Raw genomic sequence first — 23340 nt, forward strand, 5'->3', positions numbered from 1 at the left:
TTCTGACTCTTTTTCTAAAATGAGTAACAGTTGAAGTTAAAAATCTTAAGTCCATGTAACTTTCTTCAGTAGTAAAGAAAAGATCTTTTCCGTTCCATATCTCAGCTTGCTTACTTCCTGTTGTTTGGCTGGGTTCAAGTGGTAGAAGGAGATAAGTTAGATGGGATCAGATGAATATTTACTATGGCTACAGTTTGTTTTTTAACTCTTTTCCTAGTGTGCAGTAACCAACAGAATACAAAATTCTTATGCCAACACAGAAGTATACTGTAGTTTTCCCATCAGTTATGACAAGGTCACCATTACCATAAGATTCTGGAGCATGGTCATTTACTGTGGACCTACTAACTCAAGTCAAAGTCATCTTACAGTTTGCCTTACCTTGACAGTGAATTACATCATGTTAGAAAACCTGATCAAATAATTGCACTTACTCCAGCAAAGGCAATGCCTGTGTAGAAGAGGGGAAGATGCTCATGAGGACAGCCTCTGAGCACAGCTGGGGTCTAGAAAGTTACTTGTATGTTTTGGAGGCATCTTGAATGAGCAAGAGTTGGTCGATAATAATCTTTATGGATAGTGGGGAGTTTGCTATAACAAATAGCAAAATGCTATATAGGTTTCGCTATATAGGTGTTTTATATTACTGTGAATTTGAATGGTACTTCTGAAGATACAGCTGCATGTATGAAAGTCATTAGTAAAAGTCATATAGCTTAAGCTGTATATGCAAATCTTGATAAAATGGGAAATTAAGCATGCAAGTCTTCGAGAGTGAACTTAAACAGTTAATAGCATTTGATATCTGAGTGTCACTGAGATTATGGAATTGTAATTCAGCATGGAATTATTATTTCTTTATACTGTGAAAGTAGATTTTTACCCCAATAATTTACTGTTTGAGAGCTGTAGCTGTGCATCAGTAAGACTGTATTGATTTACTTTCATTATTATTAGTGGGCTGAAGTTGAAAGTTTTTAGTGAATAATTTTGGTGAATTGAGCATATGAATTTATATTTTCTCAACTTAAAAAACAAAGTTATATGATGAGTCTGATTCACTTTTTATGTTGTTTAAATCTCCATAAGGCATTCTTTCTATATAAGAATGTAAGTAATTTTTAAAAAAAATCTTCATATCGGTAATACAGACCCATGTACTCGGAAACAAAAATTAGCTGGGTAAGACATCAGATAAGAAAGGCCTGGTTTTGCTCACTCATTTTTGGGAACTTAGAGAAATTAATCAGAGGAGTTCCTAAAAAGAAACAGAAGGCTTTCTCTGCCTGATGACATTCTGAATTTATAAGTGTCCTTCCAGTGAGGCATCCTGGAATCAATATCCATAGCACTTTCGCAATACAGCAACAGTTCTTCCCTCCTGATATAATAATACAGCTTTCTAAAATATGTAGGACTGCACCACAGATTATTAAAGAAACTCAGTTGTGCAGTTCATGGGATCAGTTGCATTTGTAATACATGCTGAACGGTGATCCAGCCATCAACCTATACTAGCTCCTGGGATACTTTTAGCCTTAAAACCTCTTGAACTCATGTGGTTTAGTATTTGGATATGTCCAGCCTCTATTGTTTTGAGTTGTGTGAAGGGTTTCTTTAAGGAACAGCTTTTGTTTCAGTTTTTATCCTATTCAATTGTACTTATCACCTGCTCCCCTTTCATGATGTAACGGAATTTTATCTACTGCATGTTCATTTCTACATCAGAGTGTTTTGTATCTAGTTTTCAGGCTTCTGAAAACGAAGAAATTTTTAACTAATAAAAAAAGAATATTTTTAATTTAATGAAGGTACATATATACACTGTGAAATATTGGCAATAGTAACAAAACTAGTTTCATTAGAAAACCCCTCATTTTAGGTTTCATAACTCAGTTTAAAAAAAGGTGGCCCTCTGAAATTGACTTCTGACCTCTGACCTCGTTGGAAGCAAATTGATTCTTGAAATGTTCGATTTAAAAGGACTTTTTTTGAGTTTTAACTGTGGCATTTTAAGGTAAAATATTAAAAAATACTCTTTTTTGTGGGTTTTTGTTTTAGAAACACAGTGAAAACAACTAAATTCATGACACTGAACAAAAGCAAGACAGAGAATATCATTGAACCTAAACCTGTCTTTCATAGCAAATTGCATTTTCTAAGACTCTGTAACAAATCCTGCCTGAAGGACACATTCCAGAAAACAAGTTTCATGATAATTTTGAAAGTCTGGTTTTAGTGTTACATTGATAAAACTGGCCAAACTCTAGTATGTCAGTCAGTTTAGACTGAGGGGGGCTGCATTTATCATGGTCACTGAATTCTGCTCTGGTATCCCAGTCTGTGGAACCAACCACACTGCAGTATCTGCTACAGGGATATGCCTAAAGCTTGTCTGGTTTTCAGAATAAGTAGATGAATTTCTGACCCTTCCATCTGGTTGCAGCATACAAAGCACCTGATTCCTGATAAATATATGGCTCTTGAAATGTGTCTACATGGTATAAATAGATGGCCGATGTAAATTTTCAGGGAACTGGAGCGAGCATCTCTATACTGCACTGTAGCATGCAGCGTATACACACCTGCACAACGAATGTTAAGATACTATTTCATGATGGTCTAATCCACAGTCTAAGTCTGGGTTGCTTTGAGTACTTCCCTCCATGCCTGCTGTCATTAGCACAGTCCTGCACTCTCTTCTTCACTAGCACTGGCATTCATATCACCAGAGCAGTAAAGTAGTAAGGAAAAAAAATAGGAGTTGACAAAAAAAATCTTTCGGGGTGTTTTTTTGGTAGGATTTTTCTAGGCCACCTCAGCTTTCTCATCTGTTTGCGATATTGTTGCATGACCACCAGTGCCAGTACAAAGAAGGTGGGGCTGCCTGGCTAGGGACAGCCATGGAAGCTGTGGTTCAGGTTTGTTTAATCTACTGTGGATGAACACCACAACAATACCTCCTAATTTGGTAGCATAGAACAACATTCTCAGTGCTGCAATAAACCTCCCACTCCTTCCTTGCAATTTTTAAATCTCTATTTCACTGAAACAGTTACTGATTTTAGTTGTATGTTTGCCTATATTTTCAAGTGAAATAACCACCAGTGAGAAAGTTTAGTACACTGTATGCAGATGACAGTATTTTCAGAAATCTGTCTTATCTTAAACATTCAATTTGTTTCTTTTTTTTTTTTTTAATTGAGAAACTTCTTTAAATATATGGAGAAGCAAGAAAAGGTATTTTCATTTTTGCAGAGATTTAGATTTTTTTTTTTTTTTAAATAAGCTGTGGGTCAAATTTGTGTAGCCTAAATCTGTCCTGGATTTAAAAAGTGAACTTGGAGGTGACTTGTACATGGCAACATATTGGGATGTACATATGCATACAGGGCATGTTATGTGTAAGTTGTCTTTTTACATACACAAGGGTGAAAAAAATAATTGATTATGGGAGATGCATATTATGTTAGAGACTTACTCATGTGGGCCACACCTGATCCTGCTATAAATGGCTGCAACCTATTGGTAACACCAGGGAGCTAAGCTTTTTGATGACATTTTATATAAATGTTCTCTTCCTGCAATAGCAGCTTGTGAAAGTTAACAGCTTTTATGTTACTGAGAGGGGGAAGACAAATGTTCAGATAAACTTAATTCAATTAAAGCAAAATTTATAGAACTTAAATGAAAACCAGACAATACACTGCAGCTCTAATTAACCCCACATTTAAGTGCTTCCATCTTGACTGCCTCAGCTATTTGATGAGAGATGCTTTACTGCCTCTAGTTACTGCATTCGTGTAAACAAGGCTAAGAAAACAAACTGCATGTTTTTTAACTTGAATGTTAAAATTATGCAGAAGTTCAATTGCTCTTCTGCTATGTCATTTACTCTTTATTTAAAACAAGAGATACAGTTAGCAGAGTGTAGGTATGCTATACAATATACTCAGCTTAATTGGTGGATAATTTTCCTCCCTGTTTAGGAAATGATGCAACATCAATAGTCAACTGTCTTCACATACTGGGCCAGACTTTGGATGCGAGGTAATACTGAATGTATTTTCTAAAGTATGAAAAAAATCACTTAAGAAAATAATGTGCAGTCAGATTTGGACTACCTGTGTAAGGCTACAGAATTTCAAAACTCAAGAAGTTCTAGTACTGAAAAGAATTCCCATTGCAAAGTAGGTGAATTACTGGTTAATTACTAGGAGTTGGCAGGACAATATTTGTAGGTTACGCTTTCAACTTCAGTTTGGATCAATGGTGTCCAGGAACTGCTGGCTGTTAGTTCATCTGGTTTTAATCGTGTGACCATCCCAAGAACACAGTAACATCAGAAATATTTCATTCTTTTGCTTACGCTGTTTAATCAAAGAATTCCAGAGTTAAATGGACATGGAGCACAGTAAATCTGTCTCATAGAAAGTCTTCGTTGCAAAGTTAATTCGGGTTCTAATTTGAACAAAAAAACCGCTTTACATCGAATTCAGTGGTACTTTTAAGTTAAATTGAGCTGCTTGAGCCATTGTGAGGTTTATGGATGAGACAGTCTTTAAATATTGGAGGGTAATGTGTTGCTTTTCAATGTGTTGAATTTCACCTGGATTTATTTCATGCATGCCTAAATGGATACTTTCCTTAAACAAAGGATCTCTCTAATTGAGCTAGTTAAAACAAATAAGATAATAATTATCCTGGATTATACCATTACATACCTGATTATGGTGTTATCGATATGTAATCAATGCATTTATTTATTTCATTTTAAACAGATTTCGTTGTTTTTAGTCATTTCTTTCTGATGCCCTTATTCTGGAGGCAGAAATATGACTGTCATGGTTGGGAAGACTTTCCTGAGTTCTAGCTTGAGATAGTTCTTCTCTTCCTAGAGTTATAAATTGCAGACTTACTCATTCTTCTTCTTCTTTGTTAGGTGTTTTTTTTCCCTCTGAAGGCAAATAAATCACTTAATTTATAAGTTTGAAAAGACTTTATTTTCTCAATGGGAAACCAGATAAAATATCCTTGTGTTCTGCAGGATACCCATGAAACCTTTTTTCCAGTAGGTTGTTCTCCTATAACAAGATTTAACAATATCAAAAGATGAAAGATTTTTCTTCAGTTCTTTATTATCTGTTTCATATAAGCCAAGACTAGGCTTTATTCCATGCTTGTCTAATAGAGTATTCTTTTTCATTCTTTTTGCATGCTATATACAGGACTGTGATGAAAACTGGTCTGGAATCTGTTAAGATGGCATTGAGAGCATTTTTGGACAATGCTGCTGAGGATCTGGAGAAAACAATGGAAAATCTTAAGCAAGGCCAGTTTACACACAGCAGAAACCAGCCAAAGGGAATTACACAAATCATTAATTATACCACAGTTGCTCTTCTGCCAGTGCTATCTTCATTATTTGAGCATATTGGACAGCACCAGTTTGGGGAAGATTTGATATGTATGTATTATTTAGAAGTGCCATGCCACTAAAATATCTGTAGCGTCCTGTAGTAAACATTACTAGACTCTCAGTTCTATTAGAGAAGGACAAATCCTATGTCGTTTTGACAAAATTGTCATTGACTTAATCAAACATTTGCTGTAATTGTCTGCAGGTTTTAGTGCACTTTATGTAAATATTAAAGCAGATGTGGCTGTGATTAGACAGTCAGAAGGCTTGACTTTGTTTATAACTTTACCATAGATTTACTGTGACTTTCTTCTTGTGTGAAAAGTTACTTTGTATAAGTTAATTTGTCTTTGCTCTGTTTATAAATGAGGTTATACTATGAGAATGATGTTATTCCATCCTATATGCACCTTGACTCAGTTTCAATTAGCGGGGAATTTGGGTGGATGCATCTTAGATCCTAAGGAAAAAGTGGAAGAGAGCTCCTGAAGAATTCAGGCACAGAAGAAAGGAGTGTGTATGAGACTCTGTATGTGAGATTTCTGTAGACATTCTGATTATGGCAGATTCAGTGTCCTTTATTTTCACAAACCCAGTCCCTGCAAGACAAAATTTTGCAGTCTGCAATGCAAAACTTTAATTTTATATATTTTAGGAACTCCACAGGAATTCTGCTGTCCAGACTGCACTAAAGGAGGCAATTCTGCTCTGTATAGCTAACTCAGTTATGGAAATAACTGAGAGAAGGGCCTGGAAGAAAAGAATATTAAATCATATTTTTTCTTTCTTCAGAATCTGGAAAAGTATTATTTAAAATAGCGTTAAGAGAACTCTTTTTGAAAATTTGGAGTTGTATTGATGAATTTGAATGTGATGAGATGTAAACATCCACTTTTCTCATTAAATTATTTCTGTAAAATTCGGGAGTCATCGGTGAGGTTCACATACATCACTTGTTCATCATAAACCACTTTTTCAGGCATCAGCATGTTCATGCCTTGTATAATTCTTGATCTCTGGTATTGCATGTTTTGGAACTTAATAATTAGCCTTTGATACTTTGTTACTTAAGTTGGTATTCTTAATCTACCTACATACCTTAATCTTCTACCATAATCTTCTACATACATCACACTGGTGTCAAGCACTCAATTTAGAATTCATAAACTGAGAAAGAATAATTAATTTAAATTGTGCTTGCTTATTTTGTCTATAACATAGTTGGAAAGGCTAATTTTTCTTACATACAACTTCTCTTTACATCTTGTTAAGAATAAGATTATCTTATTTGTACTACTCTGATGACAAGCATCTTGACCTGGTGCTTGTACCTAAGAGTATTACTACATGTAATTACCACGAAATGATAGAATTCTCGATTCTTGGTGAAGTAAGGAGGGGGGCCAGCAAAACTGCAACCATGGACTTCCGGAGGGTGGCCTTTGGCCTGTTCAGGACACTGGTTGAGAGAGTCCCTTGGGAGACAGTCCTGAAGGGCGAAGGGGTCCAGGAAGGCTGGACGTTCTTCAAGAAGGAGGTCATAAAGGGGCAGGAGCAGGCTGTCCCTGTACGCCAAAAGAAGAATGGGCGGGGAAGACAACTGGCCTGGCTGAACGGGGAGCTCTTGCTCAGGAAAAAAAGGAGAGTTTACCACTTGTGGAAGAAGGGGCAGGCAACTCAAGAAAAATACAGGGATCTTGTTAGGTCATGCAGAGAGGAAATTAGAAAGGCAAAAGCCCAGCTAGAACGCAATCTGGCCGCTGTCGTTAGAGGCAATGGGTATTCAGCCCCCTGAGCTGGAAGACAGGGACGGCGAGCAGGATGAACCCCCCATAATCCAAGAGGAAGCAGTTAACAACCTGCTACGCCACCTGGATGTTCACAAGTCTATGGGGCCGGATGGGATCCACCCGAGAGTGCTGAGGGAGCTGGTGGAGGAGCTCGCCAAGCCACTCTCCATCATTTATCAGCAGTCCTGGTTAACGGGGGAGGTCCCGGACGACTGGAGGCTTGCCAATGTGACGCCCATCTACAAGAAGGGCCGGAAGGAAGATCTAGGGAACTACAGGCCTGTCAGCCTGACCTCGGTGCCGGGGAAGATTGTGGAGTGGTTCATCTTGAGGGCGCTCACAAGGCATGAGCGGGACAACCAGGGGATCAGGCCCAGCCAGCACGGGTTCATGAGAGGCAGGTCCTGCTTGACCAACCTGATCTCCTTCTATGACCAGGTGACCCGCCTAGTGGATGAGGGAAAGGCTGTGGATGTGGTCTACCTGGACTTCAGCAAGGCCTTTGACACCGTCTCCCACAGCATTCTCCTCGAGAAGCTGGCGGCTCATGGCTTAGACAGGTGTATTCTGCGCTGGGTCAAAAACTGGCTGGGCGGCCGGGCCCAGAGAGTTCTGGTGAATGGAGTTACATCCAGTTGGCGGCCGGTCACGAGCGGTGTTCCCCAGGGCTCAGTTTTGGGGCCAGTCTTGTTCAATATCTTTATCAATGATCTGGATGAGGGGATTGAGTGCTCCCTCAGTAAGTTTGCAGACGACACCAAGTTGGGCGGGAGTGTTGATCTGCTCGAGGGTAGGAAGGCTCTGCAGAGGGACCTGGACAGGCTGGATCGATGGGCCCAGGCCAACTGTATGAGATTCAACAAGGCCAAGTGCCGGGTCCTGCACTTTGGCCACAACAACCCCATGCAGTGCTACAGGCTTGGGGAAGAGTGGCTGGAAAGCTGCCTGTCGGAAAAGGACCTGGGGGTGCTGGTCGACAGCCGGCTGAACGTGAGCTGGCAGTGTGCCCAGGCGGCCAAGAAGGCCAATGGCATCCTGGCCTGTATCAGAAACAGTGTGGCCAGCAGGAGCAGGGAAGTGATCGTGCCCCTGTACTCGGCCCTGGTGAGGCCGCACCTCGAATACTGTGTTCAGTTTTGGGCCCCTCACTACAAGAAGGACGTTGAGGTGCTGGAGCGTGTCCAGAGAAGGGCAACGAGGCTGGTGAGGGGTCTGGAGAACAAGTCTTCTGAGGAGTGGCTGAGGGAACTGGGGTTGTTTAACCTGGAGAAAAGGAGGCTGAGGGTAGACCTCATCGCTCTCTACAACTACCTGAAAGGAGGTTGTAGCGAGGTGGGTGTCGGTCTCTTCTCCCAAGTAACTAGCGATAGGACAAGAGGAAATGGCCTCAAGTTGCGCCAGGGGAGGTTTAGATTGGCCGTGAGGGAAAATTTCTTTACTGAAAGAGTGGTTAAACATTGGACCAGGCTGCCCAGGGAAGTGGTGGAGTCCCCATCCCTGGAGGTATTTAAAAGACATGTAGATGCGGCACTTAGGGACATGGTTTAGTGGGCATGGTGGTGTTGGGTCGATGGTTGGACTCGATGATCTTAGAGTTCTTTTCCAACCTTAATGATTCTATGATTCTATGTACAGAGTACTCCATGGTGTGAGCATGTACAAAGATGGGTCAGTGTACCTGAGGTTACTCTTATTGTGAAAAAATACTCAACTCCAAGATGACCCGAACTAAAATCATGGTATAATAAAGAGCCAGGCTATGTAGCTTTGAAGCACTATCTTGTAGACTCTCCCAGCCCATTAAGTCTTAGTTCTATTTTACTCCCAACATTTCATTGCATATTGGGGAAGGTATTAGCACTGTGGGAGAGACTTGAAAAAATGTATACGGAAAGAATGGGTGTGTTGTCCCTCTTGATGGTACTTACACTGTTTTTACACTATTACTGCAGATTACATTGAAAAAGCATTTTTTCAAATAGATGTTAAGATTATTCTCACATTTTTGTGACTGAAACATTTGATAATTTCAAAACGTTCTTTGGTGAAGTATTCATAAAGACTGAAGGATTATTTATTTTTTTAATCCTTTGTCAGTCTGAAGTGTAAATTAAGTATACGGTATTAACTGGTATCTGTGTCTAAATTTTAAAAAATGTAAACTGTGATTAAAAGAATTAAATATCTGTTTAACAGGATTGCCTTTCTTTTGTAATGTATTTTATACAGTGGTGTTATATTTGTAAATCGATTTGTTCCCTAATAATTTTTTTTCCTTTCAGCACTGTATTTGATTTGCCATTAAACTTTCTTAAGTGCTACAGACAAACGAGAAAAGATTCATTGACAAATTTTTTTATAGCTATTAAATTAATAAATTCTCAGATTATGCAATTAGATGTTATCCGTAAAGAGTTGGTATGCCATTAATTTTAGTAAGTTAGTGCACTAGTGAAATATGTTTACTGTCTTAGCTGGTAAGTTGGTACTGAAGTAAATGGAAGTTTTGAGTAAAAACTATGGCACTCAGTGGTCAGAAGACTTCTTGTGTTTAGAGAGTGATTTCTGTGGATTGCCTTTGAGAGCTTAATATTATTAATTCAGTTATTGTCAAAAGAAATGTATTTAAATTCTACAGAAATGTAGAATTGCAAAGAAAAATTGCTTTATACTTATCATTTTCTTCTTCTCTTTAGTGGAAGATGTTCAGGTCTCCTGTTACAGAATATTGGCCAGTTTATATGCTCTGGGAACCAGCAAGAGTATTTATGTAGAGCGGTAAGAAGAAAAAATGTTCCTCTGGTTTTAATATTTGTGTTTATATTTAGCTTCATGAATATGCAGCCCAGAAATGAATATAGGAAGAGATTGTTGTTGGAAAGATATCTTGAGAGAAAAAAGGTGCTCAGATGTTAAGTGGAATGCAGCTGCATTTATTATAATACACTTAAAATGTTGCATTATATGTTTGTCAAAATATATTTCTTAATTAAAACAAAACTTACAAATAAAATTATCTGACTTTACAATAAATATAACTTGATTTGAGGTTCGACTGGGCAATTGTAAAAATATGTCCTTCAGCTCAGCTATCGTTATAATTCTTCCTTATATATTTTTTAATTGTGATGTATATTTCTTTCTCATTACCCTAAATTTAATTTAATTTGTCACTCATACAACACAACTTCTTTTCTAGCTCAGTTACCCAGGGTAGTGAGGCTTTATAATAGCTTTTTTGTGCATTTGTGTATCTGCTAACTTCCCTCCAAGTTACATTTGGTCTGTGTAAACCATATTTGGCCAAAAAATAGAGGTACCTAGATAATTCAGTTCTTAAAACTGAATAGTTGCCCTATAGTGACTAGCACTGTTCTGAGGGAAGGCTAAACAGAACCCATACATTTCAGATATTGGCAGCAGTAATCTAGGAATTTCATATATCTGTACATTGTCTAGCAAATCAACCTGTGCATAACTCCAGACTAATCCCATGTCATACCCTTGCTTACTTGGTGGCAGTATCATAGGAAACATTATGAAGAAAGGTGGGGACCAATGTTTGTAAGTAAGAAAATACACATCTGTGGAAAACCAGGTCTCATTAATTTCATAAGGGATATAAAATTAATTGGGTTTGGTATTTGGCAAGTAAATGATGTGGGGTTTGTAGTTAAGATGAAAAATGTTAGTGTAAGTGATAATTTTTGTGTATGGTTGTCTACAACCATTATCTCAAGTAAAAAGCACGTAGCATGCTCTTTGTAGGTGTATGTAATGGAGTATGTTTTGCTTATGAAGACCTAATGAAAAGGAAGAAAAGGAAGAAGGAGCGAACAGAATAAATAGTAATGGGAGTGAAGTTAGATTTAACAAAATCAAGTTTAATGAGTTAGATCTAGAAAGAATGTAGGTTCCTAAAATGAGATAAACTATAGACTGAAGATGAATCTTGTTAAATCACAAGATCAGTTTGGAGGCCCTTTTTTTTTTTTTACTTGGAAGTTCATGGGACTCCTGGATTTCTGTCATCTGTGTGGCTCATCTTCAGCAGCTAAGGATTTCTCACACATCTAAAATCTGCTCTGATAACTGAATTGGAAATCAGAAAGAATAGTTCGAAATGTCCCCTGAAGGACCCAAGTGAAGTGACAGGGGATCACTTACTTCTTCCTAGAGACAGGCTTTTTACAATTTTGACACACTTAAGGAATTTTGATTATCAAATAAATGTTGTCATTTATTTGAAAAGGTTATGCAGTGTTTTTGTGCAAAACTTTCAGAGTTATTGATCAGTAGAAGCAATTTTCCACTCTCTGAAGAACTTGACTTTCATGCTAGACCAAGGTCTGATTATTACTATTTCTCAGAAAAAGGAAATTATATCACTCAAATAAAATGACAGTTGTATTTAGTCTCTTGGTCTATTCAGTAGCTTTTTCTTAATAGTAGAGATTATAAAGTCAGTAAAGCTGAGAGGAAAGTAATAGAACAGAAGGCATTGTTACGATGACTTTGGGTTTTCCCTGCATGTTCCTAATTTGCTCTCAGCTAAGTAGGCCACCTTTGACATTTTATGTCTTAACATTTCATTCTTATATTAGCAGAGGGTTGCTGGACTTCAATTTCTATTACCTGTTTTTGTGTTGATGATCCACTAATAACATAGTGGCTTACCTCTTTGAGATGAGCTCATCTTAGAATAAAAATAAGGCTGGTATACAACTACCCTGAGGTGTAGTCAGTCATTAAAGATGTGTATACTTAACGATGTTTGTTAATTCACAGGCAACGATCAGCACTAGGAGAATGCTTGGCTGCTTTCTCAGGTGCCTTTCCAGTGGCTTTTTTGGAAACCCATTTGAACAAACATAATATCTACTCAATTTACAATACCAAGAATGCGAGAGACAGAGCAGGTATTTCCAGAAACTCACATGAATGATGGTTATGAAAACACAATTTCACTATAAACGCTGCTATTATATATATTATATATTTGATTATAAAATTATGTATTCTAATCAGTAACTTTAGTTCCTCGGTTTTCATATGCAATATTGGGTCCCTAAAAGATATGTACTTGCAATTGAAGCAAAATACCTTTGCCTGTATTAAGTACATAATATACCCTTAGAAAGTAAATACTCTGCAGAGTAGTGTGTAAATTGTTTTTTCTTTGTTTGAAATACACGACCAGTATAGATACTTTCCAGTAACATTATGTATGTTTATTTTGCATATACCTTTTTGTTCCATTCTGAAACTCTTGATGTTTCTTATGCGAAAACGTAATTGTTGAATAAGGTCATATGTACTACTTGTTCCTACGGTAAATAGAAGAGAAGTTACAGTAGAACTGTACAAACTCTGCATATATGCTGTGTGTGAATTATATCACAGATATGTATAGATGACAGTGTATAAGATGCCAGTTTATAATGGCATCCATTTTATAACTTCACCTTTATTTTTAAAACAGGGAGCATACCAAATTTATTCTTCAAAGAGCTGTAGTATCTTATCTTGAAAATATCAACAGCCGTGCTTACTTACCATATATATTCTAGCTATTTTAATACATCTAGAAAGACAATCAGCAGTATTTTCATTGATTTTTAACAGAAATTTGAATTTATTTTCCAAAATTGTATTAAGCTTTAAGGAGACTCTGCGATAGCTGTGTCAAGTGTATTTGGGACTAAATAGGAGAGGAGACTGTTTTTGGAAAAAAGATTAGCCTTAGGCTATGTTGGTACAAACATTTGGATTCACAATTTGCAGGCTAAATTTTCAATATATAGATATCTGTATATCTCATTGTATGTGTACGTTAGGATGTTAGACATTCAAGAGCTAATAGTTGTGCTTACAGATATTTATTTGTAGATGAAAGAAACTGCCTCCAAAAATAAAGGCAACTGCAGTGCCTTTTCAGAGGAAGGAACTGATAATTCAAATAATTTGAAAAGTAAACATTTACAATTGGAAATTCACCTTCAGAAGTCAGTTTCTCAGAATCTGCTCTACTCATTATGTCAGGCAATGATTTTTTTTCTTTTATTAACATTCCAGGTCTCATCTGATGTATTGTGGAGAGGTGTTTCATTGTATCAATTTGTTTCCTCAGCTGCAAAACTTACGTTGGAAAAAATTCTGAAATTTAAGCTTTATTTTGAATATAGCAAACTGCATCTGATTTCTCTGAATTCATTCTGTAATAATTACATTGTTGAAGCTTCCGTATAGGAATTATTTTTATTATAGAAAGTTTTATTATTGAAGCTTATATATAAACAGTTTATTGCTCAATGGTATGAAAATACCTGTTTTTTATTGTTGCGTTTGTTTTTTTTCCTTGGATCAGAAGGGCATAAATGTAAATAGAAAACAAAAGTTATACAGAATAACAATTGAAAAGAATTATTTTCCCTCTATAACTTAGTTTATTGATTTTTGGATTTTTTTTTTCAATAGTTCTCAATTTGCCTACTAGTGTAGAAGAGGTTTGCCCAAATATTCCTTCCTTGGTGAAGCTAATGGAAGAAATTGTGGAACTGGCAGAGTCTGGTATTCGTTACACACAAATGCCACATATCATGGAAGTAATACTGCCTATGCTATGTAGTTACATGTCACACTGGTGGGAGCATGGGCCAGAAAACAACCCTGACAAGGCTGAAATGTGTTGCACAGCCTTGACGTCAGAGCATATGAACACTCTGTTGGGTAACATATTGAAAATCATCTATAATAACCTTGGTATTGATGAAGGAGCCTGGATGAAGAGATTAGCAGGTAAGATGTAAAAATAAATAAATAAATTAACAACCAAGCATGTGTGTGTATATTCAGAATATGTATGTGTATATATATAAAAAAATGCACACGCACACACACTCTGAATTATTCTGTATTTACCCTGTTAAAGCTGGAATAGAACAACACTCATATTTTTATGTTTTTAAACAATACAGATCTTGATGAACCAGAAAAGACTAAGTATAAAGAAAAAGCAGTGTAAGCAGTATGTTTTAATCTCTTAATAAGTAATATAAGAAGAACATTAGACTATTTCTTTTTCCCCAGAATATGCACATACACATTTTGCAGTATATTGAATTAAAGGACTATAGTTATTTAGCCCATTTTCATTATATAGCAGGTTTCCATTTGCAGGCATTACACAGTTCCTTGCTATGCTGTGAGAGTGCTGGATCCTTAAAATATTGTTTTGAAGCTGTATACCTAACATATCTATTACAATGAAATGTGGAAATGCGTATGTATTTTAGTAATCCTTACATTAACTTCATTGTGATAACACCTTAAAATTTATTTAAAACTAGTTTCTCAATGTTACAATCTGTAAGGAAAAGTCACTTCAGTGTCGTGAATTCAGTTTTTCAATTAGGCTTTCTTATGACTTTTCAGTACTTATTGTAGTAATAATTTCATTCATGGTGGCAGTCTGTATTCCTAGTCTTTTGAGGGTTAGTAATGTAACGCACTCTAAGGATAAGTGGTAACTGCCTAAAATTCTTTGTAATCGAATGGATATGCTACAAATAGTTTTGCACTAATGGACCCAGATGAAGTGCTAATTTACATATTCATTTTTATGAGTGAAAAAAGCACTCTTTGCTTTGCAAAAAGCTTGTGCTAACAAGTCTCAAATGGCTGGTTGATGGATGGTTGAATCAGTCTCATTTCTGTCTACACACAAGCCTTCCAGTGACCTAATGTGCATAAGAAATACAGGCAGGCTGTTTCAATAGGTTTGCAAATAAGTAGAGCATGCTTTCCAGTCTACTCTGCTCAAGCTAAAAAGCAGGGTTCAAAAGAGGAGCCAGTGGCTGAGAAAACTTGTGTGTGCACTATCTAACTATGTATGTATCCACTCATGCATACCATTAAACAACTTCTACATTAGTAAAATTATGCAGGCAAATACCAATATGTTGACAGAATGCCAGTAAAGAGGCATTTCAAGTTTTATGATCTTGCAAGCTTAGTCTGTGAAGTTGTAATTTTTGCCCTGATAGTGACAAAGTGAATTGACTATGTGAAATCCTGACCACATTTAATTCTTGGCAAAACTTCTGCTGATTTCAATGGGGGCAGGATTTTATTCTGTAGCCTAGAAATAAGATCCAAGAAAGAGGGGAAAGGTAAAAGTTTTTATTTATATTTTGTGGCCAGGTATATATTATAATATTCACTGCCTTAAATAGTGTTTTCCCAGCCCATCATAAGCAAAGCGAAGCCACAGCTCTTAAAGACACACTTCCTGCCACTGATGGATAAGCTAAAGAAAAAAGCAGCAGTGGTTGTATCGGATGAAGAACATCTAAGAGCAGAAGGCAGAGGTGACATGTCGGAGGCTGAACTGCTCATCCTAGATGAGTTCACCACTTTGGCACGGGACCTCTATGCCTTCTACCCTTTGTTGATTAGATTTGTGGACTATAACAGGTATGTGGAGAGGAATAGGTCAATGAATCTTGTAAAATCTTCCTGTTTATTGATACCGGCTCTTGTCCCTTGATATGCTTAGCACTGAATTAAAGTAGCTTTTGCTCAGCCTGCCAGTCTTGAAGTTGCTCAACCTGATGCTTTATGACTTTTAGGAGGAGCTGGGGTCTTTTTCAGAAGAAAACTGAAAAAAAAGGTGTAATCCAAATCTGTTGCATTAGACCTAGGATTAATGTAAAAGGATTTTAGGGGTTTTGAAATAGGACATCAAAAAGCCACTGCTACCAGAAAGGATTAAAAACATGCATGCTTGGTTTTGTTGGCTTGTATCCTTGTAAAATGCTGAAAACTGATTTCAAAGCATAAAGCCAGTGAGGATCATCTGCATTTCCACCCTTCTACCAAATTTTAGGGCAAAATGGCTGAAAGAGCCCAACCCTGAAGCAGAAGAATTGTTCCGCATGGTGGCTGAGGTCTTCATTTACTGGTCAAAGTCTCATGTAAGTAATTCCTTGGTAAATACTTGTTTTAATTAGGTTTCTTAGTAGGCAGATCAATTATTTAGTAGTTGTGTTTGGGAAAACACATTTAATGACAGAAGTGAAACTGCAGGTGGGAAGGTATTAATGACTTCCAGTTTTCTGACACTTTTGAAATGCCTGAGTAGCTAGGAGAGTTGATGGGTGTTTTGTAGCATAGTAACACTGATTGTAGATATTTTTATATAAATTCTGGTTTGTTTGTTGTGGGTTTGTTTTTGGTTTTGGTTGGGATTTTTTTTTTTTTAATATATTAAGCTCATTGAGGTCTGTGTCGTTACCGTTTCTTTTGTTTTAATCAGTTATTTTCACACCCAAAGCCTTTTTATAACCAGGATGTATGGCTACTAAATTAGTAGCAGTTGTCTCATTAAAGTCCATTTCCCTAAATTGTACAGTCTGTTTCCTTGAGCCTCTTGGCAGAGTTATGATAAAAATCATGTGAAAAGGTCCTCAACACGACTAGTGGAACAAGGGTTTCCTGAAGGAAACGTGCAGCTCTATTTACAGTCACTTAATTTGTGTTGCAGTGTAGATTTGTATTTCTTTAATAAAACTTAAAGGTATATAATTCAATTATTAAGCCTAGGTCTGTAGCAGGGCTGAATGAAGGAAAGTCAGTAAGTGTTCTAAGAGCAAGGAAGTAGCAAATATGTCTTACAAGTAATTCTCCAAATAAAATATTTTTTTTCCTAGATCATACTATTTCATCTTTCATAAATTTTACCAGTTAAGGATTTCTTCTTAATTCTGCTTCTACAAAATTTACCCTTGGTTCTCAAGGCCGATTCCTCTGGTTCATATGCAGGAATCAAGGGGTCTGCATTAAGACCTAATCAGGCACCATCACTGACAGTGCTTAAACAAAAATAAAACATGATTCATGTGAATGCCGGAACAAAAAGAAGGAAAAAAACAAAAGAGACTAAATACTCTCAGGCATTGGATCTCCATATGGACTGTTGTCTATACTAAATTTCTTTTCTGCCATAACTTCAATTCTCTCAAGTTTGGGAAACAAGATGCCTTATTATTTGTGTACTTGTGCCTGAATTTGACTGTAAGATTTATTATAAACATCATTGCTGTGCACAGACACTGGTTGGCCAGTAGATAGATACTGGATCATCATATTACTTGTGTATTCATAAGTTCAGTCTTTTATTTAAAATTTCTTATGTATCTGAATACAGTGGGATTTATAATGGGGGAAAAAATGGAATGGATGATTTACTAGTAAGGGAAAACCCAGACAATATTTTATTTTTAATTAGAGGAGGAGTGAGATTTTTATCATACCTGTTTCATACCCAGAGAAACATTTCTTTCTCTCTAACTTAGAAAAAAACCCCAACAAACAAAACACACAACCCCCTGAGCTATGTCATGTAAATAAAGCTGGAATCCAAGGCCATTACTGAGCCTCCATTAATTTTTTCTGTGCTTGTCTTATCTTGTGGATTTTACAAATTTCCAGTTAATTTATATTTTTATTTAAGGTTTGTTTAGATAGATTCCTCATATATCATAAGTTCTTCTAACTGAGATCTTCTATATATTTCCAGAATTTCAAAAGGGAAGAGCAGAACTTTGTGGTACAAAATGAAATCAACAACATGTCTTTCCTTATCAGTGACACCAAGTCTAAGATGTCCAAGGTAGCGTAAAGATTTTTGTATTTTTTTCTCTTTGCAGATAGTAAGGAGACAGGAGGACTCCAGAGAAGCACTTTTTTTTTTTTCCTTTTGGTAACGATATCTGTTGAAAACACTGAGTTGAGAATCAAAACGTAGTCGTTGTTTGAGAAACACAGTGGACTTTGAAGATATTGGTGCAAAATATTGGCAACGATATCGTGGCTGTTCCATTGGATAGGGTTGCAGCTGTATAGGTAGTAAGGAAATTGTCAAACCAGAGACAAGTACAAAGTTGCTAGTACAATTCTTTCATTTAATATTGGATTTTTTTTCATCTTTGCTTTATGCTGCAGGCAGCAGTTTCTGACCAGGAGAGGAAGAAGATGAAGCGAAAAGGTGACCGGTACTCTATGCAGACCTCTCTCATTGTGGCAGCACTGAAGAGATTACTTCCCATTGGCCTAAACATTTGTGCTCCTGGAGACCAAGAGCTAATTGCACTGGCCAAAAATCGATTCAGTATGGTAGGTGCTCTTCTTGCACTTCTAAAAGGTAGAAATATTTTACTAATGAAATTCTTTGAATATTTTCCCCCATGCTCCTTCTTACAGTGTGACACAAATAACCAAGGCTATAATTCTGTTACATAAAGGCACAATGGGTGACTATGGTAGATAGTAATCTACATATTGTTCTCATTTTCAGGGCATGAAACATTTCAGTTTGGACATACTTATTTGCTAAATGATGAGTATGTGAATAGAGATGACATCCTGAAATTAAAAGTTATTTCTTTCTCTTAATTTTTAATGCTAAATTGTGTTTGTTATATTTTATGAAGCTTGAATTTGGAAATGCAAATAAGAACTGGATGTTTCCTAATTTTTATGCCCAATAGCATAATTAATTCCTATTGATCACTCTCATGTGAATGCAAGAATTTCTGTAGGGATAGACTGTTTTAAAAGTGATCCTTCTAGGAGTAAACTCACAGTACAATAATGTGATTGTAATTTGGAATATACTCCTTTCTCAAGCTATGCTACTTTATACACCCTAGCTAGTTATATGACCTTCGGACAGCTGAATGGAATGTTTATAAAGTATAAAAGATCTCCAAAACAAACAGAAATCAAATCAGAAAAGGCTGTGTTCATGATAGTGGCTTTGTGTGGTCAAACATTGGTTAAAGTATGTATATATGTATATACTAGTAATTTTAATTCAGACTTGTATTTAGTGTGTTGCTGTGGACAAATATGAATGATGCCATCCAGAACTTGTTCCTGTGAGTTTCCATATGGCTAGCTGATACAAAAAGACATATTGCCACTGAGATTTTCCCCAATCTTCCACATTGTCAGTTTTATTCATCATCTGAACTAAGCCCAAGGTTGACATTTATATGAACAACATCTTTTCTTAATTACCTTCTATTCCTAATTTATATGATTTGTAATTTATTGACAGAAAGATACTGAAGATGAAGTACGAGATATCATCCGCAATAATCTTCATCTCCAGGGCAAGGTAATCTATATGAAGTTTTTAAACATGATTTTTCTTCCTTTGAATTCATTTGTTGGTGCCATATAGTGACAACCTGCCTTTGTTCATTAGGATAACTTGTAGTCCCTTTTTCTCTTCTGTCAAATAACTTGTTCATGTCAGTTGTTAAATGTCAGGTTTTTAATGTGTTCATATATGCATTATATACAATAACATGTGGCCCTTCAAATCTCTGCCTGTGCACACCATTAATATGAAATTGGAGGTGGAAGAAAGGTCTATCACTGTTTAAACTCTACCTTCTATTATTCGGGACAGAATCTGCAAAATGCTCAGTTACTTTGTATCAGTTTGAAATGTAAAGGAAAAGGAAGCTGCCACTTTGGCATACTTTGTGAAGTGAAAACTCTCCACTTTGCTCAGTTTTGTTCTGTTTTTCAGCCCAGGGAAAAAAAAGTATTTTGGAAAAAGTGCAGATTTTTGTTATCGAATTCCAATTAGTGCCAGATGAATAGCCCTAGGGAAAAAGTCCTGAACTGGCCCAGTGTAGTTGAATGGTTTTATTAATGCTTCAAATAATGGCAAAGAAGAAGCCATAATACAGAAGTGTAATAAAATGATGTACGTTTCTTCTTTATTGAAGGAAGATGGAATCAGACCTATGGATGGTGCTTTATTTAGGATTGTCCTTTACCTCCTCCCCCTGCCCCACCTTTTATTCACCTCAAGGAAAAAACTAACTGTAGTATTTCCTGTGCTCATTAAATGGTTACAAGAGAATAAACATGTGAGTTGGAAATCTGGCTTTTTTTTCTGAAAGGGTATTGTAAGAATCATCCAGAAGTCTAGATTCCACAGCAATTCAGTGCACGGCAATAAATGTTTTGGTTTTTTCTTTTTTTTTTTTTTTTTAAATTACTTGTTAATGGGATGGTTCTTCCTGAATAATATCTGAAGATTAATTTTTCTCCCATCTTATGTTTTCTGTATATCACTGCAATGTCAAGCAAGATTATGTGGAGGTTGGGGTTTCTGGGAGCTCACAAGAAGATACATAATTTTGCAAAGCTAACAGCGTTTTTTATAAAATACTACAAATAAAAGTCCAATAGCTTTAAATTATAGGGATTGCACATAGAAAAGTTTACCACTGAAAACAAAAGATTTGGTTAAATCCTAAAAAAAGCTTGAAACACTTATCCTTATATAGCAAATATTGTTCTATACTGAGAAGCAGAAGAAAGCACGCAGGCAAAGTCCTAGGAAGAAAAGAGCATTTATGAAGATCTTAATGAGCAACAGCACTTAAGCAATGTGCATGCCATGAACATACAAACCTTGGATGTGCTGTGATTTTGTGTGTGAACTTCAGTAATGTTTTCTTAATGATGAAAATAAGTATTTCTGTTCTGACATTTTCAGTATGTGTATGTCGTCATTTTGTGAGCCATGCAGTTGTAAGTCTTGCCTGGCATTTCATGCTGCTTCTTAGCACTTGTCCTCCTGTTTTAATACTTCAGTTTCTATTTTATTTCTTTAGGGTTACGTTCTGCATACTGCTATTAAGAAATTTCTGTCTGTTACTGCTTTGTTGCCCTGGAGTAATGATACTTCTTAATACCTTGATCGGTGCTTTCTCTTCAGAAACTCCCTTTGCTTCAATTAAAAGTTTGCTGTTGTTCAGCAACGTATCACCTCCTCTGTTTATAACACATGAGAATAAAAGTACTTTTAAATTTCTTATATTGATGAAATTTCATGGTGCCTTGATAATTAAGAAGAAAGTAATCATAGCTAATCCAAAGTACACATTGACGGATTTTCCAGTTGTAAACTTTTCAGCAGTGACTTTGGGTTTTCCTAATTGTAAAATAAATTCCTAATGGAAGATGACAGTTCTGAAAGGGAACCACATAATATGTAGCTAACAAAGCTAAATAGATACTGTAGCTATCTTTATTTTATAGCTATCGACATATTGCTTTACTAGCTTTGAAAAGCTCTGGTTTTGACCTGTGTGTGAAAAGTAGTCAACCCAACTATGGACAAAATGCAGCATTTCTAGGACTTCAGAACTTCAATTTATTATTGTATTTATTATCTTTATTATGATTTGTTATCTATTGCTAAGTAGTTTGTTCTCAGTGGTGTGAAATATATTTTTTCATGAATCATTTAGCACTGACACATTCTAGAGTTCACAATTAAACCTAAGTGTAGAATTTAATTATTTAAAAGTATAATGTATAAAGTTAAATTCAGCAGTAATTTACAAAGTACAATATAATTTATTCTGTAATTCTCTGATGTCATTAGTATTCAGTCACTATCGTGACTGAATCAAGTACACGTCAGATACAGCCAAGTATGATGCTTCTTGTTAAGAAAAATGATGCCATTATGCTATATGCATACACTACCCTTTTGTTGTCTGACTGAGTCAGACATAAAAGGAATGTAGGCCAAATGGTCTTATAAATTTAAATTATTATTTAATGTTATAAATTAATATGTAACTTAGTTATAATGGTGTTTGTGTAAGGTGGCTTTCAAAACAGAGGAAAAGTACTACTTTTTGGAAAGGCTGGTTTTCTTCCAACCATAGCAATTTTCTTTCTTCAGATGGTGTTTTCTGTTAACCACTTTTGCTTCTCACAGACACCATGTTCTGTCATCTATGTTAGAGCTAAAATGTAATTTATCTTGATTTCTTTTTGGAAAACTGCACTGTTTGAGAATCATCCTTCTGAATCTTTAGCTATTAATGTTGTGGCGTCTATTTCATGCATTTGTGCCTTTGTCTACATTTGTCTTCACCCTGTTTCTGTCTTTCCTTTCCTTGCATGCCTGCATGCTGTTACTCAGTACCGAGCCTTTTATTTCAAGAAATTGATGATGAAACTTGCATTCATTTTGACATGGATGAAGCTCAAGTCACCAAAATCTTCTTCCAGCCATGCTAATTCACACCTTGAAATGTCAACTACTCATACCCTTAGAAAACTACCTATACAAAAAAGCTGTACCTTGATAGAATGTGAGGAGTCCTCAGATCAAAAGACATCTCCACCTGTGATTAAAAAGTCTTTTGTGGACTATCCAATCATGATGATCCAGTCAAATGCTCACACAAAGACTGTGGATGTGACAGTTGTTAAGAAATGGAAAAGCCGAAAGGTGGAAGAAATGCCTGCCAATTGTGGCTTTCTAGGTTGTAATAAGCTATTATTGAGCGACTGTGTAAGTTTATAATAATTCCTGGAACTTCAGTAAACTGTGTATCATAAGATGTTTTGTGGAGGTGAATTAGCATTATTGTTTCATCTTAGGCACAGATTGAAATCTGGATCCACAAAGATGTTCTAGAAAAGTAAGTGTTGAGTTTAAGCCCTATTCGAACCTGTAGGGCTTAGGCTCCTAAATACTGCAGGAATCCAGGCCAGTGTGACTTAAACCTAAATTGCACAATCAGGAATGATCACTGGCCACAGCTCTCAGTAAAATGGGTTACGCATTGCATTTGTCTTCAGTGTCATTGGCACAAGAAATGGTTGCAAGGTGTGTTGCATCAGTGTTGATTAGCAGAAGCACTGGGGATACAAAATGAACCAAAAAAGAGATTGCTAATGGTAAAACAGAGAATCACAGATCACTGAAATGGAAAAAATGAAATGTAAAGGGAAAAATAAGAAAAGGCATTTTGCATCATACAGTTCTTTATAATTTGTAGGCTAATAAGCAAATGCATCTTGAATTCATTTTTCATAAATTAACTTTTCATTTTTTAGCTAGTAATCAGTAAAATTAGGATTTTCTAACAATTGAAAAAAATGAAAATTAAAAAAATAAACATAAATAAGACTAATGTCACTAATTTCCATGACTGAAAACTAAGTAATCCCAACTAGTAGAGCAACAATTTCATTGTTGTTTGGTTTAATAACTGGAAAGTCAGTGTACAAAGTTATGTC

The 23340-nt window shown here is 36.2% G+C and overlaps 1 protein-coding gene across 3 annotated transcripts in view; it reads left to right on the plus strand.

Moving 5' to 3' along the window:
• RYR2 (ryanodine receptor 2) overlaps positions 1 to 23340 on the plus strand; it is a 457875-nt gene that overhangs the window by 357284 nt on the left and 77251 nt on the right. For all 3 annotated transcript variants that reach the window (XM_076334184.1, XM_076334182.1, XM_076334183.1), the window contains exons 62-71: positions 3990 to 4050; positions 5229 to 5467; positions 9906 to 9987; positions 11998 to 12128; positions 13687 to 14007; positions 15444 to 15684; positions 16097 to 16184; positions 17789 to 17881; positions 18214 to 18384; positions 19331 to 19390. In XM_076334184.1, coding sequence (XP_076190299.1) covers positions 3990 to 4050; positions 5229 to 5467; positions 9906 to 9987; positions 11998 to 12128; positions 13687 to 14007; positions 15444 to 15684; positions 16097 to 16184; positions 17789 to 17881; positions 18214 to 18384; positions 19331 to 19390 — 1487 coding nt within the window. The remainder of the gene's footprint in view (positions 1 to 3989; positions 4051 to 5228; positions 5468 to 9905; positions 9988 to 11997; positions 12129 to 13686; positions 14008 to 15443; positions 15685 to 16096; positions 16185 to 17788; positions 17882 to 18213; positions 18385 to 19330; positions 19391 to 23340) is intronic.

This window comes from Aptenodytes patagonicus, chromosome 3 (genome assembly GCF_965638725.1).
Source record: "Aptenodytes patagonicus chromosome 3, bAptPat1.pri.cur, whole genome shotgun sequence".
NCBI lineage: Eukaryota > Metazoa > Chordata > Aves > Sphenisciformes > Spheniscidae > Aptenodytes > Aptenodytes patagonicus.